The following is a 27,462-nucleotide window of genomic DNA, read 5'->3' on the forward strand; positions in this document are numbered from 1 at the left end:
AGGGATCTGACCCCTGTACTGGCACTGGGGAGGTCGCACCTCGATTCCTGTGTTCAGTTTTGGGCCCCTCACTCCAAAAAGGACATTGAATGACTCGAGCATGTCCAGAGAAGGGCAACGAAGCTGGTGCAGGGTCTGGAACACATGTCCTATGAGGAGCGGCTGAGGGAACTGATTTGTTTAGTCTGGAGAAGAGGAGGCTGAGGGGAGACCTCATCGCCCTCTACAGCTACCTGAAAGGAAGCCTCAGAGAGCTGGGTTTGAGCCTCTTCAGCCTAGTAGAAAGGGACAGGACAAGAGGGAATGGCCTCAAGTTGCACCAGGGAAAGTTCAGACTAGATATTAGGAAGCATTTCTTTCCAGAAGGGGTTGTTAGGCATTGGAATGGGCTGCCCAGGGAGGCGGTGGAGTCCCCATCCCTGGAGGTGTTCAAGAGTAGCGTCGATTTAGAGCTTAAGGATATGCTGTAAGTGGGAACTGTGCTAGACGAACGGTTGGACTAGATGATCTCCAGGGTCCTTTCCCACCTAGATGATTCTGTGATTCTGTGATCATGGTCTGAGCAGAAGGTTGGACTACAGATCTCCTGCAATACCTTTTGATATGAACTGTTCATTGGTGTAACTCTTAGCAGTGGGAACATCCAGGTGTCTCATTTCTTTGTCTCTTCTCCTATCACTTCTGTCTCACTAGAACTGAAAGTAATGCAAATGGCTCAAAAATACTTTACAACTTTTAAACTTCTGAATCAATATTGTCACTTCTTGAATTTTGATTTATAGATCAACATATCTTTTTAGCTTAAGGATTACTTTACCAGTCCTCCAAATACCTACATGCTTCTGCTTCAGCATCACTTGATTTTTTTCTTTTAGCTGTAAATGGTTACTTCTTAAGAGACAGAACTTGACTGTTTCAGTTCCCCAAAGTAGCTTCTACTCCCAAAGCTTTCAGAAACACAGCAGTTCCAATTTATTCTATGTCATGCTCTCACTCTTCAAGAAAAGTAAATTCACATGGAGACCCAAATCTCATGTTGCTTCCAATTTACATAGTACTACTGGGTTCTAAGGTAATTAATAAATTATGCAACCCAGAAAAGCCTATTTGCTTAGTTTCTGTTATTACAACCATCTTTTTCTGAGAAAATAAATTCTCACAGCTTTGTATAGCTTCAAACTTTGGTATTGTTTATCCATCAAGTCCAGCTAAAAAGATATACAAGTGTTCTAGTGAAACAAATTAAAATCTCCAAGACTTTCCAAAGACTAAGGCTTAAAGACAAACTCATGAGACTCCTCCAGAAAAAGGGAAAATATATTAGTATACCACATGATAGCTTAAAAGAAAAAGCCAAGCTCCTGACATTGTCTAGAGTCGAAGGACCACAGCCTTCTAAGGTAAGTAGATCAAAGGCTCTTGTATTCTCTCTGAAGGGATCCAGTGAAAGCAATCACTGATACTCACCAATGTTACCAATACTTGTATGCTTCAAAGAATAAAAAAGGCACAGAAAACAGATGAGGCAGTACATGCCTACCCCATGTAATTACCTCAGGGGAACTGACTATATGATATCCATCTGAGATAAAGCTTGACCTTCACTACCTATTTCTATGGAGCTCTGGATATTTAGGTGTCTGCACTAATAAAATTTCAGGCTGTTTCTGTTTCTTCAAGCTCTATTAACAAAACCACCAGCTGTTTAACTGTTTTAACTTTCATGGAAAGGTTTGCATTCTCTGAAATCACAAAAGATAATCTGTTTTCAAAAAATTCAGTTGGCAGAAGATGCTAGGAATAATTGCCTGAATCAGCAGATGCCTGCAAATAGTGAAAAGTACTGTTTAGATATTAGACAAAGTTTATTCTGATATCCAATTAACACACATAACAGATGCTTTAAGTAGGCATAAATTCTTTTTAGTACCAAAAAAAAACCAAAATAGGACAAATCTTCTTTCCTGGGAATGAACTGTTGAACAGTTATCCAGTTTAGAGGAAAAAGGAAAGGTTGTTTAAGGTTCTTGTTGCATTTTAATAACTCAAATACTTACTTCTCTATAATCACTAATATCAAAGTTCCTCATACAACTGGTACCATAACTTTAAGAACCGTATTTCCTAGTCTTATCCACAACAAATACATGTATTCAGGAATTTTCTACAGCAATTTCAGACAAAGAAATATAGTTCCTAAAAAACAACTTTTTTTTTTTTTTTTGAGGATTAAGGTTTTTGTTCTTCCCATTTTTCCAAAACATAATTTTCATGGACCAGAACTGTCCTAAAACACAAAACCCTTCAATTCTCGAAGGAACAGCTTCATACATCTAGATAAAAGATTCTCATAAGAAACAAAACATTGTTGAATGCAGCAGCAATGTAATTCAGTATTTAACCATTATCCTTATGCTGGTCTGAATAATCTAATACAGAGGAGTATCTTTAAGAGATCAAAGATTTCACTGGAAAATTATTGATTGTGGGTTTTCACAATTTTTAACTAACATTACTAATTTAAAATTTAAAAAGGAGACCTCGTGATAAAACTTGCAAAGTTTTAATGGCTTGGAAAATTCCTAAATTGATGTTTAAGCCACCATCAAAAATGTGTCTAGTTTACATTTTATCTCTATTTTCATCCCTTGATTCTCAGAACATATTCATACTAATAACAGAATAATCCAGGGAAGAAGACTCAGTACAGTTCATCCTACATCTGCTTGGGGAATTTAACAAAGACCTTCTTCCAAAAACTGTCTACCACCACCGACACAGCAGATTATGCTGAGCAGGAAAGGAATCCATTCCAAGTAATTTCGTCTACACCCTTTTTCATTTTTTCATTACCAAGTTAAAACTTTCCACAATCATTCAAAGGTGAAAGGAAAGATTATCCACCGTAAGTAATACAAAACTTCTAGACAGAAGACTTAAAAGAGTCATCTAGCTCACTGAAGCGATAACTAATGTTTTCATAATAAAGTAAGTGTATACAGGAAAAAAAAAAAATGTCCTAAACCTACCACATATGTTTTCCTAGACTCCTCCCAAACACTAACAGAGACAGGATCCTATTAAAACTATTATTTTCAACATTTTTGCTTTGACAAATAATTTATAACAAATCAGTTATTTTCTCTACCTACCCATAATACGTATGGTTACTGATATGGACGTATTATAAATGGAAGGTTCTGAACCTCGGCTTGATCTGCCAAATTGCATCAGATTGTTTTGTTTTCTAGTGACTGAAAAGTCTATAGAGAAGGTAAACTGTAAGTGGTATTCAAGTTGTCTACTGCCATTTTACAATCAATTTAAAAGGTAACTTACATATTGAGTTTTTCCATGTTCTCTTGGGCATTGTGTTTTTCTCTCTCATATGCCTTTTCTACCTCTTTGAACTCTTTCTTGATCATTTCTAAATCTGAAAGGGCTTCTGCTTGGCTGGCTTTTTCCACCTGCAAAGCTCCTTCAAGGTCTTGAATTCTTAACTACCAAGTGATAAGAAAGCAATTAAAGCAAGTTAGAAAAAATTATCATGATCTTTAGAGCTATGCTATATTCTGTTCTGCTTTACAGGTAACTAGAGTCTGTTACTTCTATATGGAAGTATATAAACAGAAAGCATTGAACACATGTAGAAATGTATGAATACATACAGTTCAAGACAGAGACAAATAGAACGCTGACCAAAAGCACCTTTTATTCTCCTTTGGTGGTGTCTGGGTTTTTCCTTTTTCAGTTATTACTGTAGCTTTGCAGTGGAATTTTTAGCAGACATTAAAGTGTGGGATTAACAGTAAAGGCTACACTTCCACTCAACACAAAGCACACTCGAAGTTTGTTCATGTATATGAGCAAGGAAGAAAACCTTACCAGTCATTCACACATAAAAGATAAGTCTCTAAGTAATGTTACCTTATCAGTTCCCTTTTATGTTGTAAAAGTAGACAGAGGAAATTAAGAAAACTAAATCTTTCCTTTCTACTAGTTTAATCATCACTTTAAAAAATTTAAGTGCCTGTACAAAGAAAAAATCATGAGAATAAGAAAATAACTGACCGAAGAATGGCAGTACTTTTTTTTGTTACTCAGAAAATAAAAAAAGATACCAAAATTACTTTTTTTTTCCCCTTAGTTTTTCAAAAGTCCATTGTGAAGGGCTTGTTAGTATGAGATTACTAAGCAATCGACATTTAGCTTTTTCTCACTTGCTCTTTAAAATAAACTATAATTGCCTACTGGGTCAATTTCCATGTGATACAGTTTAATAATACAAAGATTTAATACTCGAGTATATATACTACTTTTTTCATATAATCAATCTTTACTGGCAACTGCAGATATCATAACTTTGTTTGAAGCTGAAATATACTCTAAATAATTATATTTGGAACTGAAGTTTCAGGATGCATTAAACTCTCACTCTCAGACAAGTTGGAAGTTGCCCCAAAAGCAGATATTTTTCTATTCTCTCCTCTTATATATTAGCTATTACAAATTTGACACTTTTTGGAAAAAACCTAGTGTTTTCACTGAAGCAATTAAGTGGTCTCAACATTTTTGGACGATGGTATCTTTTCAACTTCATCAGCTGTTTTACTGTAAACTTCTACAAAATACGTAACAAAGTTTACCTGGATGACCTCTGAATTGAATTTGGATTCCAAATGTGCTGCTCTCTCTGCTTCAATGTTTTCTTCCAGTTTCTTTATTCTCATTGTAGCTGCCTAGAAGTACATTTTGAATAAATTTAGGTGCAGAGAGATGATAAACATGACACAATTTATTCAGAATATTAGGACACCATACACCAACCTGATGTATCTGAACTACTTGTACTTTAGAACTGTGAGACTCATACCAAGAAATGCATATAAAAATCATTTTTACATATCTAGAATATTGAATTATTATTTTTAAAGAAAATAATGTAGCATTATGTTACTGCTGCATTGTTTACAATCAAGAAAACTGCAGCTGGAGTAGAAAACAGAAAGACCAAGTTAAATATTCCACCTGTTCCCTAACTATTTGCTTTTTCACCAAGGCTGTCACCTGAGGCAACATTACCACACCCTGTATGTTCCGAAATAAAATGAGATATCAATATCATATCTATAATTGCAGTGATGAGACAGATGAAGCAGAGAAGATACAGAATTCCTCAAAAACATGTTGGCTTTGGCAGCTGATTTCCAATTAGGGTGCCCAGAACAGATTGCTTTGCAACCCTAGTCATAGTTTCCATACTACAAAAATCTGTAAACTCTGCAAAGTTTTAAAGCACTAACCTAGTACTTTTTTATAAGTACTGTGTTACTTTAGCTGTAACTATTCTGTTATGGTTTTATCTAGCAGTTACCAGTATGTTCAAAATCTCTTCTAACAAACATCCTGACCACTTTATTGAGTTACTACATGTCATGACACAGAAGAGCACCTCTACATGCACGAATAGTTTAAGCAAAATGAGATTCTCTGAATTGAACTGTTGCGTCTTTCTCATCTATTCTTAAAATGCTTATAAAAGCACAAAAATGCAAATGACTATGCTAAGAATCTAACTGGAAATCTGGATTGCCTACAAAAACTTCATGAAGTAGTCTATATTTTTACTAAACTTTTTTTTTTTAAAGTGGTCCAAGCTGAAAAAATTTATTTCATTTTACAATAAACACAAAAGATAATGTATGTCCAGAGACATAGAATTTCATTTGGAAAAATACTTTTACCAAAAGCAGTAACTAAAGATCTGCTATAATGGAAATTCACATGCAATATTAACTACACTGGTTTCTACCAATAAAATCTTTTCACTTTGACCAATAACTGAATTGAGAAGAAAAATTCATCCCAAAATGTCTCTTGGCTTAAAGTTAAATCAGAGAGATCAAGAAAAAGGAATTAATACTAAAAAGTCATTTAACATAAGCATATTTAAGATTACATAAATACAATCGAAGTTATTGATTTTGGAAAAGTAAAAGTATCAAGTACATAGACTGAATCTTCATTCTGAACATTTAAAAGAACAGAAAGAAACAACAGATGTTAAAATACAAGCTCTTAGCAATAAATTTAAATTTAAAATCATAAACACACACAAAAGGAAAGACTTTTGAAATGTATGTCCATGGAAGGAAGAGAAAAGCAGTGACAGCACCGAGCTTACCAAACCTACTCCACAGTAAAATCTGTCCAAAGGCTTAAAACTCCTGGGAAAAGGCAAAGTTTATCTGCTTAATAAGCCTAATTAAAAAAAATCACAAATCCTGCACAAACACTCCCACCTTACTTCCATGTTGCTAAGATTATGCTCAAAACCAGCTTGATTTAGAGTCTAAGCAGTATTACTTCTTCCAAACATCAGCTGCTACTACCCTTTGCCCTTAATGTAGAGTTTGCAAACTACTTCCTGCTTCAGTTTGGAAGGACTCCTTAGCATCCTCCAATATCTGTCAACAGGATGGTTTTACACAGAATACTGCCAGCCTAGTAAAAGTAGTCACTGAACAATAAATATAAGTGATGTGGATTTCATTTCTTTTTTTTAATATCATTTTGAAAGTCAGCCTGAAAATAATTTTAAGCCTGAAGAGAATAAAGAACAGGGTGAGGAAAGTACCTATCACAACATTTAGAGTGGGAAACATAATTTTTAAACAATAAAATGAAGAAATAGAAACTTCACTGAGATTATTTCACTGCATACCCTTAAGAGAAAAAATGATTTCCTGTATTTGGCTGGCTTGTTCAACGTGTCTATTCTCACAGCAAACACTGAAATGGAAAAAGAAAAAAAGTGGTTCTGCAAGTAAGGTTTTTAGGCATAACTTACTAATTCACAAGTTCTGTAGTGCATTTGATTTCTAAGCCTTATTTTATTTCCTGAACATCAGTCCAAAGTAGAATTATGCCTTTATCTCAGCCTCTCTTCAGCTGAAACCAGAGATGCAAGACACTATCAAAATGGTTAAATTACCCTCTCAAATGGAGACCCCTAGAACTGTTGGACTCCATCAGTCCCAAGAAGAAAAATAAAAACAAAAAGAATAAATAGCAGCTTAAGTGAGGGCATGTGCAAGAATGAAAAACTGGAGCAATCACATTCTCCCAAACAGAACATACAGATACCAGTTCTTGTTACAGTTCTTTAAAAGTAGAGTCAATCTGAGCCAACATAATGAACAGTAACTGCAAGGAAGGACAAGAGATATGGTCCAAAGGAAACACAAACTCCCAGAAATATAGACACTTCAGTTCTAAGAAAATCCTGGGACAAGGAGGGAAGACAGGCAGGAGCAAGCAGATACCCATAATGCCAACATATCACTCTTGCTGTCTGAAGTAAGAGCAATTCCATTTAAAACCAGACATATTTGCAGATGTTTCACTGGCTTGAGTTGCCACAAGTCACCAAAGAATTAACTTGTAGAATTAGCATGCCTATAAGAGAAGCACTGGGAAAACTAGTGTTTCAGCTACAGACATTCTTGATCATCTCCGGAATGTAAGAAAGCCTTCTAACTGCAAGTAGGACAATGTGTCTAGCCTACTGTAGAAGAGGTATGAACCCTAGGCACTGACCAAAGAAGAGCAAGATGTACCTGACAGGTATCCAATGGAAAGTATTCAAAGAGATTCAAGACAATACACACAGGGAAATTAAATTAGAAACTAGAAATCAAAGTATGTTTGACAGATTTATCTTACAGACCATACTCCCATATAAAGGCATGGGAAAACTGACTTGCTCAAACCTGGTGTTTCTTCAGAAGGTTCAGAATTTCAATGTCCTATTCTTGGTTTGAAAGCTCACCTTTGTCTAGCCTCCAATTCTTTAAAGCTTTGCCTCATACCAGTAGTTTGTTTAAATTAGTTCACTGGACATCAGAAAACAAAGACCTAGGGAGAGAAATAAAATGTCTTTTCATTCAAGACAAGACACTGCCAGGGTCCTGACAGGAACTGCTGCTAATTCTTTGTATTGCTAGAAGCCAGAGATGAAGAGTGAATTATGTTCTCCTCAAAAGTTTAAGATTAGTCAGGTAAACCTTAATCTTGGCTTGCCAGTATAAGCAGCTGTCTTACCCAGAAGAGATTCAGATGCTTAAAACAGCTTGCAGAAAAATTACATATGTAAATTGAGGAGTCATGTTGATGCCGTCTGTATCTGGTAGAGCAGCAAATATTCTTTTCCCTGGGTTCTATGATTTGACTGCTGAAGCTTATGGTTCACCCTATATCTAACAAATTTAAACCAATTCAGATGCCAGCAAATCAGTGGGAAAATTTAAAACTTCGTAAGAGATATCTAACCATCCATTAGAACATAAGCTTTACTAAAGCAATACAGAGTTAGTAAATATCAAGAAATTTAAAGGTGTTTAGACCGCTCTAAAGAAAATCTTGGAATTGCTGTTTATCTAAGTGCACATCAGCCATAAAAGTTGCACCTGATCCCAAGCTGAGTCTGAAGTTTTATTTGCAAACAAGACAGCTGCAAAAAACCCAACCCCACTACATAGAAAATCTTGTCTATTTTGCTAGTAAAGATTCAAACAGGCTCTAATATACACTTCCCTTCACAATGAGAAGCTGAATGCTTTACCAGTGAGAATGATCCATTACATACTCTGAGAGGGAAAGAAAGAAACATGAGGGATGAGTCTAACTTTTAACACCATACTTACAATTCCAAAAAGATAAATGGGATGAGAAGTTTAGTGTTCCTGTCTGACAGGACAGAAAGACATTGGTACCAGAATCCTGCTAGCCAGGCAAAATTCTTGGAATCAGACAAAAGGTGAGAATTAGTATCCTTACTGAACCATATGTGGACAAAAACTTTACACAAGGCCTGTCTAAAAAGAAGCAGCTGTGTGAGAACAAGTTAGAGAGAAAGGTTGCAGGCCACAGACATCCAGACCACAGCCTCTCAGCTGGGAGTCAAATGGGAATACTTTCTGCTTCAGCTTGTAAAGCTTGTCAGGTCCAAGTCACAGTAATTGATCTCAAGTATGAATCCAAAAACTGGGTTCCCTGGAGGTTACAAAGTGTTTGCTTATCCAACGCTGAAAACACTGGTTAGTCAATAAGATTCAGGCACTCATTATTTCCATGTGCACCTAACAGGATATATGAAGGCAGATATCTTAAGATACCACACACAGACTCATGGAATCTCCAAAGTTTCCTCAGATATTCAAGCTGAGTCAATTTCAGTCTTAATTTAAAAAATAAAGATATCTGGGATCTGATTCCATGATAGCACAGACAGAATTGTGAGTTCTGAGAAACAGCAAATAAAAATTACTAAGAAAATGTCAATGACAGCCTTAGAACTTGTGGACAACCATGCTATATGTTTAGTCTAATCCCTTACAGTTCAGTCTCTTTTTCCAGTGTTCTATTGCATGTCAACACTAATGTGGTTTCTAGGACACATTTTCTGCATGCTAACAGTCTGCAGTACCACTTTCCAAACTGGCCTTTGTGGCTTGCCCTTTTTTCAGTCCCTGACACTTGCTCTAAGTACCAGTCTCTGTGAACACTGGGGCATTCCATACTGAAAGAGTAATTTAGTATCCTACATTTGCACAATGTCACAGCCACGAAAATGCAATCATTTGACATTTGCCTTTACATCAAAACCAGTCAAAACACCAAAATATCAAAATCAGGTAAGCAACAATGAAAACAGGAAAAAAGAGAAAAGTGCATTTACAACAGTTACTAAGATTAGATATAGTAACAGAAGTAGTTTTTCTCTTTTCTGCTTCTATTTAGACCACTTCTACAAGATTTTTCAGTTTCATTTTACCAACAAGTTGTCAGGATACTTACATTTCCCCATGGCTGAGGTCCAATCCCTGTGTGAAATGCTCAGCCAAGATATAATTTTAAGTGAAGAGGACACACAAGTACATCAAATCTGGATCACCATCCACCCACTCCATTTATGTGCTTCCATATTCAGGTATATCTTACTTCTTCCTACTTAAAAGCACTTCCCTATGACTCATCATTCAAATCAGGAGGTCAGGTCTAAGCACATCTTTGGGAGATATGCTGACCGCTTCCACCTAGTGTTAGAAATGCTGATGCCTCTTGATCATGGTAAGGTGGAGCCATCTCCTGTCCGGATAATAAAGCGCCTTTAAGTAACTATAAAGTTACTTAACTGCAAAAAAATCTTAAGCACTGAAGTAAGTTCTTGCAACCTGATGGAGTGCAGTCAACCCTCACTGTAAACATTTCCTGTATAGGAAGTCTAGAGTAACATGTCTCATCGACAGAGGAGCCATACTTGACCTGCACAACAACATATAAACAACTACACTGGTATGGGGGGCTCTAAAATAAGCCATATGCTTGGCTTTAGGTAAGAAAAAAAAGTAAAAACTAAGGCTGATAAACATATAGTTTGGTTGCCTTTGGATAAAGTCCAAGTCCATTCCAATCTGGAACTGAGTTGCAGTTAGTAAACCCATCTGAACTGCTCTCCCTTTCTACAGTAACTTGAAGGGAAAAAAGACATCCCTTTTGGTTCTCGTGCTTAGTAGCTGGTAAACCCCTTCACAGTACACGAACTGACACTGTTGGTTTATGCATGCACAAAGACAAGATTAACGTGTGGCTTGTTACTAACTCCTGGTGAGGGCTACATACAACAGTAACAACTTTGGTCTGATAGCAAGGTAAAAATGAACAGCCTTCAAACTCAAATAATATGACGACACGGGAGATGATAAAGAGGAAGCTCCTCTCAGAGAGGAAGTCCATTAGGTCCATGAGCTTGTCACTGGAGAAACATGACCTTTGGAGCCACCACACAGATACCATTATGAAAACTGCAGTGCTTAGAGAACATACTAGACAGTCTCAGTAGCTGTAATTCCTAGATGCCAGTTGTGCATTGTGGAGACACTAGAAAGCAGAGGATAAAGTAGGGACAAGTCATCAATTTAAAGTTTAACCAATAGCACTGCTAACTGGCTGAGGAATGTGTCCCCTGTCACACTGCTTGGAGATTTTTCAAGTCTTCTTTATGAGAACCGTAACTTACCCAAAACTGCAGTTCATGGTGAAAATAACAATGAGTAAAGAAAAGTAGGTCCGCAGGTTGGGGAGTGTTTTGATTTTAGATGGGACCTAAATTTCGTGCTTCTCTTACTTAGATATAGTAAAAAGTTTGATACACTCATAGACTTAAACTACTGCATATACATACACCTTCTGCAAATACAGAGGGACCTTCACTCAAGTCTTCTTTGCAGTCATCTCCCCATCACAGCAGCATTACCAAGCTAATATAAAATGACACATTTAGCAGGGTATTAAAAGCTCAGTATACTTACAGGTAGAGTAGCAGGAAAGGTGATATGAAAGCTAAAGGAATGGTCTTTGAATGGTAAATCAAAGTCTCAGAAATATGTCAACATACTCAGAAGTAAAATGGACCAAGTTATGGGACACTTTCAGGCCTCATGAGAAAGGCTTAAAAGCTTTGAGACACCTTAAGCTTCAGCTTAGTAAGAGCTGGAAGATTTAAAGACATAAAACAAATAATAGAAAAATCACTACATTTCTGTGAGCAAGACAAAGAATTTGAAATTTATGAACAAGTATTTCTGTTTCTCATGGCAAAATTCATATACCCTTTTCTTCCACTGTTTGTCAAAGAGCTTTCCCACCCAGCTTTTTTGGCACTAGACACATCACAATAAACACTATTTTTATACACAAATTGCTCTACAATTCCCAAGAAATCATATTTCCAGAGCAATGGAACTGAAGGCTAAACGTATTTATTATCATAAATAGTAATATCTTGATGAGTTCAATACACATACATCAAGAACTTGTTGGACTACTGAATCTTAGGCTAAAGATACAGAATGATAATAAGGTTCCCAATTTAATTTTTTCTGGTACAGTATGTGTTCTACTTCAGAAGGACTCATCGTCCATGCAACAGTACATCACATTGATATCACTGCAAACTGGAAAGCCAGCAGATTAGACACTGTATGAACAGATACGTTTCAACTGAAGAGTCTACAGAAACTTGCCACTGTTCTTTCTCTTCCTTTCTAATTTGAAAAACAAGTAATGTCCTCTTTTAGACCATGTTAAGAATAATGATTGAAGGATAAAACCAGACTACTATTTATAAAAAGAAGGGGGTGGGGAGGCAAATATTTTTCACCTTCCTTTCTTTATAATATAGTCTATTAGATATAATCCTTCCTAAGAGTGTCATCCTACAAAAAGATTCTAAATTTATAATTTCCATTCATTACTGAAAGACAAGTATTTTTCCATGGACTTCTCCCTTATGTCCAGCAGAGGGTAGTAAAGGAACAGCTTTGGCAACTCCAAAAAAAGTTCATCCTCAATGCATATCAAAAAGTAATGTATAACAAAAGATTGTAAGATTGCCTTTTAATTAGAATTACACTACTCTTCACACAAATCACCTTAAGAAGTTTGGTGCCATCATCAAGAACTTAAGAATTCATTTTCTAATCAAATGCCCATTAACACAAGGTACTCTGCATGGAAGTTGAAATAAGACTTCTCTCCTGTGACCATTTTTCCACAAAAAACAAATTTCAATCTATAAACTAAAAATTCTATAGAGATTAAAAAAATATAGGGCTGCTTCATGAAAAAATGTGGACCATTCTGTCTGGGGTGTACTACTTTTATGTTTCTGTATCTGAATGAAATCATTCTCAAATACTTACATCATAGACAAAAATACACTGTATTTAACCACAGCTGACAGTACAGGACTGGTTATCAGACCTTTATCCACATTTCTAATGTGGGTAATACTTATTGTCATACACTGAGGAGGTTTAAACTGACAGCTAGAACACCACAGAACTATGCGAGAGTAACACCAGACGGGCAGAAATGCAAGGAGACACTGGTATGTTGGCACACAGTGAAAACTACTGCCCAGGCTTTAATCCCCCTCTTCAATGCCTCTACCACAATGTATGGGAAGAATACGGAAACTAAGAATGTAATCCACAGAAGCCAGCATGCTAGTGAGACAGCTGTTAAGACAGAAAAGAAGAAATTCTACTGACAGCAATGTATTTAAATCCCAACAATACCCTGGCTTCACAGAAGCACTTCTTTCTACTTCAGAATGCAGCATGCCCTTTTAAAAGGGGAGTGCTTCCTTTCAAACAAAATTAGAAGGGGAAGACTGTGCTCATTTCCCCTCCTTTATGCAACAAGTCTGTGTTTGAACACTTTGAACATATCCCCCCCTTACAGCCTCCAAGACCAAGTTCCAATAACTGAGCTAGAGAGATGAAGAGCAGGTCCCTTCGGTTGAGGTCTTTCCACTCTGTTTCATCAGGAAGAATAGAGAATTGCTCTGCCTGATTGAACTCCAGAAGGTTAAAGAGGAAGAGGAATAAAAAATTTATAAATCAAAGAAAAGTCACAATTAGATTTCAACAATAAATTTATAAATCAAAGAAAGGTTGCAATTAGATTTCAAATTGTTAATACTAAACTGTTACTCAGTATATAATTTTTTGAGGGAGAGGATTATGGGTGAGAGAACAAACTAAATTAGATTAATCTGGATTTTGAACTTCAGAACTCCTGCAGCCTTTCATGACCACAAAAAAGGCAGAAAATATTTTGTTCCACAAACAATGATAAAGGGTACTGGCACTCTGTAATATGCAGATGATGCTAACGTCACAAACTCTGGAGTCCGCTATCCACTATGAAGTCTGCAGTAATCAATGCTGTCTATAGCAATCAATATTAAAAGTCTGAAATTCCTGGTGCTTTTACTTCTTAAAGAATAAAGCTATTTTCAGAGATGCTCATTAGTTAATCTCTCACTTCAAGTATGGAGTAAGTTATCATTGTAGGCCCTTTCAGACACTTACATACATGCAATTTACTTTTGAGATAGTGAAATAAGATGCAAACTGAATAAAACATATGCACTACAGTCTAACAGACTTTTTTTTTTAATCCACAGGGATTTGTGGTAACTTGCTTAAACTTTCAAATGCAAGAGGTTTCATCACATGCTTTACCTAATCACTGCTTAAATAACTATACTTACAACAAGTACCATAAGACTGATTTTTCTGCAGTGTGAATATGTTGTTTTCTCATGACATTATTAAGAGATTCTGTAAGTTAATAAAATTTAATAAAAATTATGCAGCAATTAAAATATCTTAGCTGATTGTGGTTAATAGACAGCATTTCCCAATAAAATCATCACCAGGGCACAACAGTTATAAATTTTCAAGGAACTGCGTGCTTCCATTTAAAATTTACTGATGATGAGTACACCAAAATATTTAGGAAGATAAATAATTTGGTGCCTTACTCCTCCTCCTTTCAGCTCATTATTCCTATGTTAATAGATTGAAGGCCTTGAAGACACAAAAAAAAGCCCTTGTTCAAGTACTTAGAAGCAAAAACTGTTGTTTATAAAAGGGCTATTGGAACTTCAAGTACACAGCACTTTTCAACTGAAGGTAATTCTGCCTAGGCCAATATGGGCGTCTCACAATACCTGACAATAGATTTCCTGTAGATCTCTTTGAGGGTACAGAAGTCTACCTTGTTGGTCAATAAGTCAGTGTTTTTAGCTGACAAGCTTTGATCGTCCCTGTAGGAATTTTCTTGTGTATGTGCTTCATCTTCAATGCAGGGCTCTACCTACCTAATAATCAATGCCTTAAACACTTCTTTTGCCTTTAAGGGAAAAATAACAGAGAACACACACAGCTGAAAACTGTACGTCAACAGTGCTGCTTTTAGCTGGGTTAATTTTCCTCATGGTAGCTAGTATGGGGCTATGTTTTGCAGTAGTTACTATAAGCTTAGAGAGAGTCAAGGCCTTTTCTGCTCCTCCTACCACCCTGCCACCAAGTAGGCTGGGGCTGCACAAGAAGTTGGGAGACCTGGGACACAGTTGGGACAGCTGACCCCAACTGAACAAAGGGATATTCCATACCATATAACATCATGCTCAGCATATAAAGCCAGGGAAAGAATAAGGAAGGGGGGTGATGTTCAGAGTTATGGCATTTGTCTTCCCAAGTAAAGTCATAGGTAATAGAGCCCTGCTTTCCTGGAGATGGCTGAATGCCTGCATGCCAGTGGAAAGTGGTTAATTAATTCCTTGTTTTGCTTTGCTTTCATGTGTGGTTTTTGCTTTATCTATTGAACTCTCTTTACCTCAGCCCACAAGTTTTCTCACTTTAAGTCTTCCAGTTGTCTCTGCTATACCACTGTGGGGAGAGTGAGTGGCTGTGTGGTGATTAGTTGCTGCCTGTGGTTAAATCACAGCAGTCACTTATTCCTTTGAGGGCCCCCAATATCCTGCAAGTACCAATTCTTTAAAATCCATTACAGAAAATATTTAAAGATGCCTTTGGTCGAAAACTTACATTGAGATAAAGAATCGTCGAGTCACTATGCTTTTCTTCAGTGAAAAATGTTCTACCAAGACATTCTTGGTCTAGACTGTACATACAAATAACATAGTTACTACAAAGCCTATCAGCGGACAAACAAGACGTTGAAACTTTGGGGAGAACTAGCAGTTTAGTAAAAGGAGCACATTTACAAAATGTTAGGCTTTACAACTTCAGACTCCTCAGCAACAGGTGTCACCCAGCAGATGGGCAAACTAAAACTACCTGTAGCATTTAAGTTCAGATAGGAAGAGGCTGTCATAACACCATTGCGACCTTCTAGTACATTATTCTCTCTACCTAGCACATCTGGTGACTTTCTCAGCTCCAGCAGATTCCACATCATAAATTCACTAATTCTCAAAATCTTAAACCAAAAAGGATAGACAAATTAAGAGGTTAGGGAAAACATACACATTTCCTTAAGAAAAGCTAGCTTTGTTTTCATGCTTACATAAACCTTTTCTCATCTGCTGTTCAAACATCAATCTCAAATCAGGCACACAGTATAAGTGGCATTCAGCCTTTTCTGCAAAACAGATGTTCAATGTTTTGTTAATCCAGTACACAGAATTCACAGTCTAACTGGGAGGTTCCATCCCTCAAAAAAGAAACTGCTCAGGGTGTCAGTGCTTGTTAAGACTAACAGCAATAGTCAAAAAAGCTTTACTTCAAGTTCTTTTTTAAGTCGCTCCTCTCGTTCAGCACTGTATTCAAGGTCATTGGCCTGGCGCCTCAGCAGCTCAGTACAGTCATTGTGTTCCACTTCCATATCTTTCATTTTCTTGCGTACATTTTGCAGTACATTATTCTGCTCCTAGAAAAAACCAAAGCATTAGGAGATGCTTTTGTTAAGATACAGCATTATAGTAAAGAGTTCAAAAGAGGAATAGTTTGTGAATGGAGACTGCATTATAACAGGTTATTAAAATCTAACATGTTAGCACCTCAACAGAACCATTTACCCAACAGACATGCTCTTCATTCACCACCAGGTAAAATGTGTTGGTTCAGAAAACCACTATGAACATGACCTTCCTGGAGCAAATTCCCCACAGGAAATCTTGCCCTCTAAAGAGTACAAGGCTGGTCTTCCAAACTCCTTCTCTCTAACAGCTCAGTGGCAATGATAGAGAGGTAAACAGTTAAGTGCATTTGACAAAATGATACATAGTGGCAGAAGTTCTATTTTGTTCTGGTTTTAATTGTCAGAACTTGAAATTTTTAGAAACAGTTACTCCAATAGACTAAATATCTTAATTTCTGCTATTCTGAGAAAGCCTTTCATCTAGAAACTTAATTACTTTAAAAAAAAAAAATCTACATGAACTGTAAAGTTTTCAGCAGAATAAAATAACCAAGCTATTCCCTACTTCAGTTTCTGTGTTCAGAAGCTGAACCAAGCTACAGGCTGGGATAATTACTAACACTACTGGACTCAGCTGCTCTGTGGAGTCACTGCTACTAAATCCACATTCACACCACCTCAGGCTCAGAGGAAAGCAGCCAAATAATGAACCCCCAGTAGTCTAGCCCATACTTAAGCTGGAGATCCCAGAAGTCTCAAAAAGAATAGTTTTGGTCCAGTGAACAGGAATAAGCTTTTCCGTAACTAGCATCAGAAACAAGCTATAAATCCAGTGATTTAGTTGGAGGACCTTTGGAGACCCAATTTGTTAAAATTACTTTCTGTGCAAAACACAGAAAGATTACAGTAAGTCCTCCTGCTCATTTACTCCTATTCAATATGATAGCAAGAGCCATTTTGTGAAAAGAAACCAGTTGGTCTTCAAATTGTGCTATTACTCTTACATCACATAATCTTGTTCCTAGAAATTACTAATCATAAGGCATCTGCAGAGAATGGAGAAGGAGGAGGAGAAAATGAATTATTCATATAGAATGATTCTTCAGAAGGTTGAAGTTTGACAGAACTATGTTTATACATGAAGATCAAAGAAATACAAGTGTTTCCCAAAGTCTGGAAGATGAATTTCAGAAGTTCCTCCAGACTAAAGGTTGAAAGTTTTGGCCACTCAAACATAACAATAAGGGAATCATGACTCTTCTACAGTGCTAAGTGTTACCAATTAGTAACTGAAAAAAATAAACTTATTTTCTTTCTTCTTCCATGCGCAGGCAGTATGGCACAATTTTTTGCCATCCTCTGAAAACATAAGTTTCACATGCATGCTTCTTGTTATGTGAAGAAAAAAATGGGAACCTCAGTAAATCAAAATATTTCAAAAATAGTATACCTGGATATGGATGAATTTAAGCTAGTCCTCTAACTTTGCCTGTAATATCAAGCCTATGCACAGGTTTCCTCCCAACAGCATACTAAAAAATTATTAGCGAGTTTTATAGAAATATATGACTACTCTCACTCTATCCACACCGGAAAGATAGAAATATTTATCTCTTCAGATGTATCTTCCAGATATTCACAAAAGCGAGTCGGGAAAAGCATGCATGAAGTAAGCAATACACAGTCTGCTGGAAAATACTACATCAAGACTTAAAAATATTTTATACTGGAAACATAGTTAACATTAATCAGACTAAAACTGACATGAATACATCGAGCTTGTTATACAAGTCATCATGAGTTGTAGGATTTCAGAATCTTGAAGAAATCCCCAAATTTTTCAGGCTTGGTATGAAACTGTGCAATACTATCCCAGCAGTCACTTGCACTTAGGAGGTTCAAAAAGAAACATACTTCACCATGTAAAAAAAAAAATATATATATATACACATGTATACCTGCATGTCATATACATATGTACTGTATCTCTTTATGAAAAACATGGCTGATATTTTTTAGCAAGGGTGTATAAACAACATGATTTCACAAGCACTCTAAGGAAAACCTGAGTGGTTCTGTGCAGGAGTACTCTATTCTGACTAACCACAAGGTGATGCTATTTCACTTACTATTGCACTCCATCTTATGAAGCAGATGGCATGCTAAGCACATCCAATAGAGCACACTACAAACCTCTTAGAAAGCAGAGGATTACTTTCCCTCCATATCTTAAGAGACAAATTTCAGTAGGTTAAGCTGACTTAATTTCCATGCCTGTCTCAGCATTTTCATAGCCAAGTTCAGAATTACAGTTCATGAAGTGCAGGTTATCCAACCAGGATTTGCATACATGCTTAGAATCTCATTTCTATGTGCATATTAAGACCAAAATTAAATTCCCTTTATCTAGCTTTCACTTCACAAGTCAGCATAACTATAGAAGTATTTAAAACAGTCCTGTAAATACACAAAGCAAAAGACTGGAACACATCTGAAATCGTAATTTATAAACCCAGACCCTTCTAAAATTTGACTGAAAAGTTCACATCAAGTAAGCTTTCAAGCAACAACAGCAAGTTAAGAGTTGACATCTAGCAGTGAATTGCATTTACTTTTGGAGTGAACAAGTTTCTAGCTTTAATACATTTACCAAACACCTGCCTCTGCAGATCACCTTTACTTCTGAATGAATACACATCCACTGACAGAGAACACAATGTCCCAAGCGATCCACTGCTCCTTTTGATGTGAGGACAAACAACATTTGAGAGAGTGTAACTCTCCAACACTGCTCTTTTTATACAGTATTAAACTCACTGAATGTAGCTTCTACAAAACACTGTCTAGAACAGAAGACAAGTCCATTCCAAAGCCTCCTCAACCTAACTCAGCCAGAACACAGAGCCAAAGCTCCACTCCGCCTACTTTACCTGGCAACTTAAATAGAAAACTCTATCTAAGAATACATTTCTTCATAGCCTATACTTAACCCTACATTTTTAAACACTGACTTTGAATGAGAACTGAACCATGTTTCTGCTGGTTTGAGAAGGACCTTGGGGGGTCATCTGTCAATCAGCTCATGCTTCTCTCTGAAACCCTCTCTTTCCTTAGCCTTTGGGTGTTTTGTTTTGTTTTTTAACTACTCCCTTACAGTCCTCCTGCTGCTCCTTCAAAGCACTGTTCAACATCTCCCCATTCCCCAGCAATTTTGTGGATAGGAGGGAACTTCCTTTTTCTCCTCCATTCAGAGAAAATCTACTTCAGTGGGATCCTTCTCCACTATCAGGGCTCCTGGTCATTAAGATAACAAGAATGCAAGTCATTTTGCAGCCCATGGACAGAAACACTACCTGTCTGTACACTACTCAATTCCTGCTTCGGGTCTCATTATTACACCTCCCTTTCCAGATCCTGACTTCACACAGCTGAAGGGTCAGTAAACAGTACTTTTGGAATACACGTAATTAAGGGATTCTGTCTGTCCTGATCTTTTAAGAGCTGCTCCTACAGGTGCCATATAGAATCTGACCAACTGCACCATAATGTAGTACAACAGTTAAGTTTGCTGTCAGAACTTGACTATCAAGCTGGCAGGTGAGGATTGCTTTGTGTCATTTGGGAAGACAGTTCAGCACTGTCCCAGGCTTAGAGCTGACCAGGTGGGAAGAAAGCAGGGCTAATTTTCTACTGTTTGACCAATCCTCAGACCAACTGAGACAAGTCTGCCACATCTTAAAGAGAAGTATAAAAGAAGAATACAGGAATATAAAAAAGGAAGAAGTCTCACTGAATAAAAGAAAGTGAATCTCTTGATAACAATCTGTTCTCTGCATACATCATTCATATAGGTAAACAGCTATCAGCCTTAACAGAACCTCTGCACTACACTTTTTTTAAAAAGCATAAAGGACAGCTGTAGCTGAATACATTCTTTATTTTCCTCACATATTATTAAATTGCTAATATATAAGGTAATTTAATTATCAATTAAAAAGATTAAAATTATTATACTTGTGTAATTGTTTAAGTCCCTGTGGAGCAGATAAAAGTTGGATATGTTAACTCAGCACTTCCACACCATAATACTACTAGGTTTCTTTAAAACATAATTCATATGTGTTGATATGAATGTGTTGATCATAATATGTGAATAGCTTGACTGTATAAAAACGTGTAAAACTGTTCATATTTTTATTATTTTTTACACATTTAGCACCCAAGGGATTTATGTACACCAGCGCAACTCAACTTTGAAAAGTATTTCTCTCAGGAAGTACAACGAAATTAATTACCTGAAGAATAAAACTCCATGATCTAAAACATATTATATGGCTATCTCTTACTATTAAATTACTTTTTTCTAACCAAATGGCAGAATTTCCAACAACAGTCATTTTTCATGTGGCACGGAGTGAAAAACGTACAATGCACTGCTGGAAATCCCATCACCACTGTTTGGGTTCCCTGACAGTGTGTAGCGTTCATATCACACAAATGATTTTCATGCTCACAGGCTATTAGATGTCTGACTGGGCTAAGAGGGAAATAGAGTCAGAAGCTAAGTGTGCAGTGTCCTTGATTTTACAAACTCAGCTTTGTATGACTGTGCAAATGGGTCTCACTACCACTGTGCATTAATAACTTGGTTTAGGTGTTTACCATGAAAATCAGCCACAACACATTCCATCAAAGCACGGAAAACTGTGACACAGAGCAAGTGCAAATGTATAAAGCTATATTCTTCAGAAATATTCTGCACTATTTAGCTATTTGGTGGAAATTTTCCCCAAACCAGAAAAACCCCAACCCACTACACACTTTGCACCGAAAAAGTTCCAGCCATCATTTCATGCAGCTTTCCAACTATTAATATTTCATACCTGAAAAACACTTTCTAGTTTGGTTCTTTCCTTAAGAAGCAATTCATATTCACTGTTGCAAGTTCTGAGGATATCATTCTTCTCACTTGCGAGTCTTTGCTCTTGTTCTTTCCACTTCTGCTGAGCAATGTGAAACATTTTCTCAGTCTCTGCCGCTTTCTGCTGAAGTTCTTCATTGAATACTATTGTTTACAGAAAAAGAGAAAGAAAGAAGACAAGCAGCACTGCAAAGCATGTTCAGACCAAAATCCGTAATGATCTTGTCAGTTCTTATGCATACTGTGATATTCCGGAACATTAACACTTTCAGTACCACAGAGCACCACCTTCACTACAAAGAAAGAATCAAATTTTGTGTTCCTATAGTATCTTTTCCACAAGGACATACGAATGCTGTAGAGATTTTTAAATCAAAACTGTTCTCATCTTGGCAAAGAATAAAAACTTGAGATAACTCTTTCAAGTGAGGTCTCTATAGCATGGAGGACTTAAATTTCAGGTTTCTACTACATTTGGCCAGCTTATTTTCAAATGTCTATTTGATATAGGTATTAGTCTGTATCAATTAATTTGGAGCTCATTTTAAGTGACAGTAAAGATAGGCACTCACCCCATGAAAAGGACTACAGGAAAATCTAAGGCACATTGGGCTAGTGAGGAAAGTTTTAGCTTTTCCAGGGAAATTTACTACTGCTCAAGAGATTCAAAACTTCATCCCAGGAAATGCCCTGCGATAGGAGAACACTGCACATACTATTCTGCAAAAACTTAAATGCTGTGGAAACCTTCATTAGCTATGACTTTTTAAGTAGTTTGACTAGGAACTTTGCTTTATTTTACAAACTGACTTTCAGATGAAAATAGTTTGCGTGAGCTTTTTCATTTTGCTGAATACAACTAGCTATGCTGGCATTTAAGTGATCACCACTTTCTAACATTTTTATTTCAAATTCATCCCACTTTTCTGAAATTTCTTCCCAGTCTGAGAAGGATAAAATGAACAGAAAAGGCACATTAAGACTACATAGAGAATCAGTGGACACATGATGGGAAAGGACTGTCAGACAGCATAAAGTCAAGTCGCACTGAGAACAGCAGAAAAACAATCTGGAGGAAATACTGAAGAGGACAAGACAAAAGTAACACCTTCTATCCACAGAGCTAAGTCACGGTCACAGCATCAAGTGAGGTGAAGGAGGTTCTAAGTAACCAGAGAAAACAAGCAGTAAATTATAAACTGGAAAAGAACTGAGAAACAACACCATGATGATTTGACTTCTTTGGCACCTATCAGGAAAAAAAACCCCAGTTTGAGCAATTTCAACCAGCGTGATTTACTGTCAGTTAACAGAATTCTACTTACTGATTCTGGTATTGAAAGAAAAATCACACACATTGAGGAAAACATCCCTTGCCTCTGCAAAATCTATCCTCCCCTCTTTCTGTTCTCCAGACCCCTCAACACGTTAGCTCAGTCCCTTCAGGGAGGTGACAAGCAGCACAGCAGGCTGCGGTCACTGTGCTGTGGTTCCTCCATCAGCAACAGTCCCTTCTGAGTTCTGCCTCTTGGTGCCTGCATGGGCAGTCACCACTTCGGCCTGAGCCCCTGCTCAGGCTGCTGCTCTGTTCCTGTCTCTCCTCCTGGCACCTTTTTTTTTTTTTCCCTCTTCTTTTTCTCTTCATCTTGGCATTTAACACCCTTTCTGAAGCACGTTTTGGCAGAGGTGCCAGGCATTCTCTGGTGGACAGTTTGGTGCATAGTGGTGGGTGGGTTTACCCGTTGTGAAGCTGGCTGGGACCAGCTCTGAGCAGACCCAGACCTCTTTGCTTCTGCACAGGTTGCCCTGCAGACCTGCACCCACCACCACACCTACCCATAAAGTCAGTCACAAAATGACAGTTAAAGTATTTTAAAATACACACACATACACTATTCACTTCTAAACCGGCAAGCAAACTAGCAGTAAAGTGAGCATACACAGAAAGAAATGTAGCTCTTTCCTTTAAGTGAGAAATTAGCAGTTCGTCTTCAGCTTGCAATCACAGAGGAATTTCCGAAGGGAAAAAAATGCCTGCTTCCAGTTTGCAATCGATAAGATTTTTTGTGTGTGTGTTCTCCAAAGGAGTAAAAGCTCAGCTTTCTAATTATCTTAAAAATACCCGGTACTTTAAGTACTTGGAAACTTGCAAGTCTCCTTCCACTCTTTGAAGGATAAAATCTCCATCAGGAGCACTCTAAACTCTTCATGGAACATTAAAGGCTCAGCAAACGCACAAATACATCTCCCGAACTAGATTAAAAAGGTATTATACTTACTTAGGTAGTTAAAAATGCACCTCACTTTTAAGAATGAGAAATCTCTCTCTGTTGAGGAGCATCAAGGAAATCTGAATTTCTAAATACAAAACTAGTAGGGAGAAAAATGTCTAGGTAAAAACTTTTCCTTCCACATACTATTGACACAATATACATGTTCCATTACCTATAAAAAGAGAAACAAGAATGATGAGAGGAAAATAAACCAGATACAAGCAATGAAAAGCCTGAAACCTTTAAAAATATGAAAGAAACAGTACGATGAGAACTTCCAGAAAAAAAATGTTGGAAATAGTGCAAACAAATGAACAGAAATGGACTTTTTTTTTTTTTCCCTGAAATGGAAGAACTGCTGGACATAGTGATAACCAGGATGTGAAGACAACTACCACAATTACAATTCTGAACAAGGACAGAACTCTTAGGAGTTTACAAAAGCAGATGAATATGAGATGGGAAAGATATGAAAGAGACAAGAAAAACAGCAATAACTAGAAAATTGAATTTCTGCTTCTCACTTGTCTTCCTGACTTGGAACTGACTTAGCCTTTGATCCATGCTTGCTTTTTTGAAACTTACCTTGTAGTTCCACAAGTTTGTTTTTTGTATCACTTAACTCCTCTTCTACAGCATACATTTTCAAATGGGCATCTTTTCTGGCAATTGCCAATTCATACTCCAGACTTTGTCGAACAGCCTCTCCTTTCTCAATTTCTGACCGTAATTTGACTATCTGGCTTTCGTAGTTGGACAGCTAGAAAACAAATTTTTTCCAGAAAACTGACAACAATGCTACTTTGAAAAAAATGCAACATTACAGAAATACACCTGCAGAATATTTTTTAAATATATTTTGAATTTAATTTACAGCTGCCTTCTTATTCCACTTGAATATGAAATACAGTCTTGCAAAAGCACATTTATGCAGATTTTAAGTACCTGTACTGGACTTTATGCAAATTGTTCCTATTCCTAGATGAATTCTATGTACCTTAAACATACCCCTCCACTTTTCAAAAAATACACAACCTTAAGAAAATATAAGTTGTAACAATGTCACCTTCCTGCACCTCAAAGGCAAAACTGCAGCAACAGAAACATTATAATCCATACACAATTTTCTGTTAGCTTTCTTTATATTTAACACTTCTAAAAACAGTCATGTTGGGATGCTAGACTATCAGACATCTAAGAACTCACAAGTATACATATGAATATAAAATTCAGTCCAATAATGTTCAGTAGACAAACAGAATGCTATTAAATGTAACATACTACAAACTTAAGAATGGAAAATACATCAAAAAGTGATCTTATGCAGATTAAAAAACACAGTCTAGTCATTTCTGCCAAAATCTTGGTCCAGAAAATCAAGTTCTAGCTACTGAAACACGAGAAGGCAGACAGTAAAATACATCTATATGTATTATAGAACATCTATAAAGTAGCCCCTTGACTTCAATATCACATGTAGACAACTTGTGCTCTTCCATTATCTGTAGCAATATAGTAAATGGATGGGGAAAAAAAAACAGTCTCTCAAATAGTTTATCTACTTAAAATGCAATCTGACTTTGTAGTGCAAACCACAACAGCAAAATGGTGCAGAAAATCCTTCTGCACCCCGAGCTTTCAAATTCTCAATGTAAGAGCTGGTTTGCTTGCTTTTTTTTTTTTTAATCCAGGTAATTCCAGGGATGCATTTTACAGAATCACCCCACAGCTGATGGGGCAATGGGAAAATAACAAATTAACTGCAGCATAAGAGCAAGTCATTGTGGTAGACACAGGAACCTCTTAGTTTTGGTACAGACCTCAACAATGGATATGGAACAGCAAACTTGGTTTATTGGCTGGAGTTAATTCAAAACTGATGAATCAGCACCCACATAACCTCCCCTAGCAAATGGCTAAGAGCAGAACTGTCACCCACAGTAGTAATAATACTTCTGCATCAGCACAGTTCAAACCAGGATATCAGTGGCCAGATGGGTGTTAGCAAGTGTGGAAAGGGTTCATAGCAGATTGTAACTACTGCTGTACTCAGTGCCCACCTTTTCTTATGTATACCAGTGCAAAAGCTGGTAATCAAGCTAAAGAAAAGATTATTTTCTTACTACTACTTCATTTCAGCACTAGTTTGCTGCAACAGCATCAAGCAAAACCTCTATGACGTGGGTGAAGTATTTCCCTATGAAGTAACAAGTATAAAGTTACTGAGGAACACATAACCACATCTGTACATTATACATTGTTATTGAAAACTGCAGATTTTCACAAACTGAGACACTGCAAGACCATTAAAGGATATCCCAGCTGCATTTGGTGTACACACACAAAAATACTGTACTAGGTTTGAGTTGCAAATGGTTTCTGCAGAATTACAATTATACTCTAATACCCTGAAAAAAAATATAAATAAGAACTAAGTAAAATCTTTTTATGAAGCTAGATTCATGCTGTGGCTTTTATTTTTTGTGTCACCAGGCAAGTTTATCTAATAAACTACAGCTAGTGGCAGTGACTCCTTTCCCTGCAGAAAATCTGCACTCTTGCTTTGTGCACCTTTAATTATTAACAATGCCAGCAGAGGTGCCAAGAGTTCCTACGAACAGGCATAAAAGGCCTGCACAGTGCCACCTTCCTTGTTACTTTTCAGCTAATGACTGTGCTTTTGATACACCACGTGAGAATATTATTTTAATGAAACAAGATTACATTTATTCCAGGAGTAAAATAAATCAAAAAAGTCCTTACTTCTTGATTGTGTTTAATGGTTAAGTCTAATTTTTCTTTTTTAGCTTGACAGAGTTTCCTTCTCAGATCTTCAGCAGTCTCCAAATCCGATTCATTATTATTTTGTGGTAACTGTGACTCACACCTGGCATTATATAAGCTGCAAAATATGAACATTTTCAAAAAACATGGGTATTCCTTTTAAATTTTCATGTTCAATGATCAGATTGTGAGTCCAAAGTTCTAAACATTCACTTAAGTAAAATTATGGCACACAGTTGTGATCATACTATTGCTCTTTGAAAACAAGGGTTATACACAATTGATTATGGGCAACATATGAGAGATGTAGCAGAAGGAACTTGAAACAGACAAACACTTTGGATTTCCCAAAGCTGATTTAAGCACAACATGGGTTTTGTTATTTTTATTATCCTTATTATTGATATTAATAAATTTTTAGATGCTTTAAAAACAATTAAATCATCGAAATTAAAATATTTGTCTCCTGAAGTAAAATTAATTTTTTAACATGGATTACCATCTTAAAACTACCTGTCATGAAACAAATGCACATATATGGAACAAAAATCCCTTTTACACATTTTTTTCTTCAAAGATACATAGATCTAAACTACAGACAAGCAACTCATCACCAACACAATATAATTAGTGCCCTAAAAGACCCAGTATCTCAATTTCCACTACTATTTCAGTTAAAAGGAAATCTACTCAGCAGTTAGCAACATCAACCCTCGAGCACTAAAAACAATATTAAAATAATCAAAACAAGCTTTTATATGTAGACTGAAAAATTAGTATAAAAATACACATTTAATTAAAATTACCTAGTTTAATAATCTTACATGTCTTTACCATAACTTCAAACTGGAAAACTTTTTAATTATTTTTGAGTTAAAAATCAGTTTTCACATTATTTTATATATGTAAAACTGGCTGCAACAATTAGTTGCTCCACACAAAAGCACAAGTTGTCAAGACCATTAAACATAAAATATGAACTATACTGTAAGAGGAAAAAATTAAATTAACCACAAAGTTGGCATCATTTCATATAGAAAACAGTAAAATAGGTTACCTTTGTCTACATGAACTCTTAATTACAGAAATTACAGTCTACCACGATTTAATTACTTGTTTTTTCTAAATAAAAAATGACCACTTCACCTCTGAGTATATGCACAGGTACCATTAACATTTTCCACA

The 27,462-nt window shown here is 36.5% G+C and overlaps 1 protein-coding gene across 6 annotated transcripts in view; it reads right to left on the reverse strand.

Annotated features, from left to right (window-relative positions):
- The window catches only part of CCDC171 (coiled-coil domain containing 171), a 148,034-nt gene that overhangs the window by 113,671 nt on the left and 6,901 nt on the right, over positions 1-27,462 (reverse strand). For 5 of the 6 annotated variants that reach the window (XM_074933252.1, XM_074933253.1, XM_074933251.1 and 2 more), the window contains exons 3-8: positions 26,257-26,395; positions 24,079-24,253; positions 21,183-21,364; positions 16,162-16,308; positions 4,647-4,739; positions 3,340-3,500 (exon numbers count right to left, since the gene is read on the reverse strand). In XM_074933252.1, the coding sequence (XP_074789353.1) occupies positions 3,340-3,500; positions 4,647-4,739; positions 16,162-16,308; positions 21,183-21,364; positions 24,079-24,253; positions 26,257-26,395 (897 nt within the window). The remainder of the gene's footprint in view (positions 1-3,339; positions 3,501-4,646; positions 4,740-16,161; positions 16,309-21,182; positions 21,365-24,078; positions 24,254-26,256; positions 26,396-27,462) is intronic. The other variant, XM_074933256.1, reaches the window with a different exon arrangement.

The sequence above is a fragment of the Athene noctua genome, chromosome Z (genome assembly GCF_965140245.1).
Source record: "Athene noctua chromosome Z, bAthNoc1.hap1.1, whole genome shotgun sequence".
Classification (NCBI taxonomy): domain Eukaryota; kingdom Metazoa; phylum Chordata; class Aves; order Strigiformes; family Strigidae; genus Athene; species Athene noctua.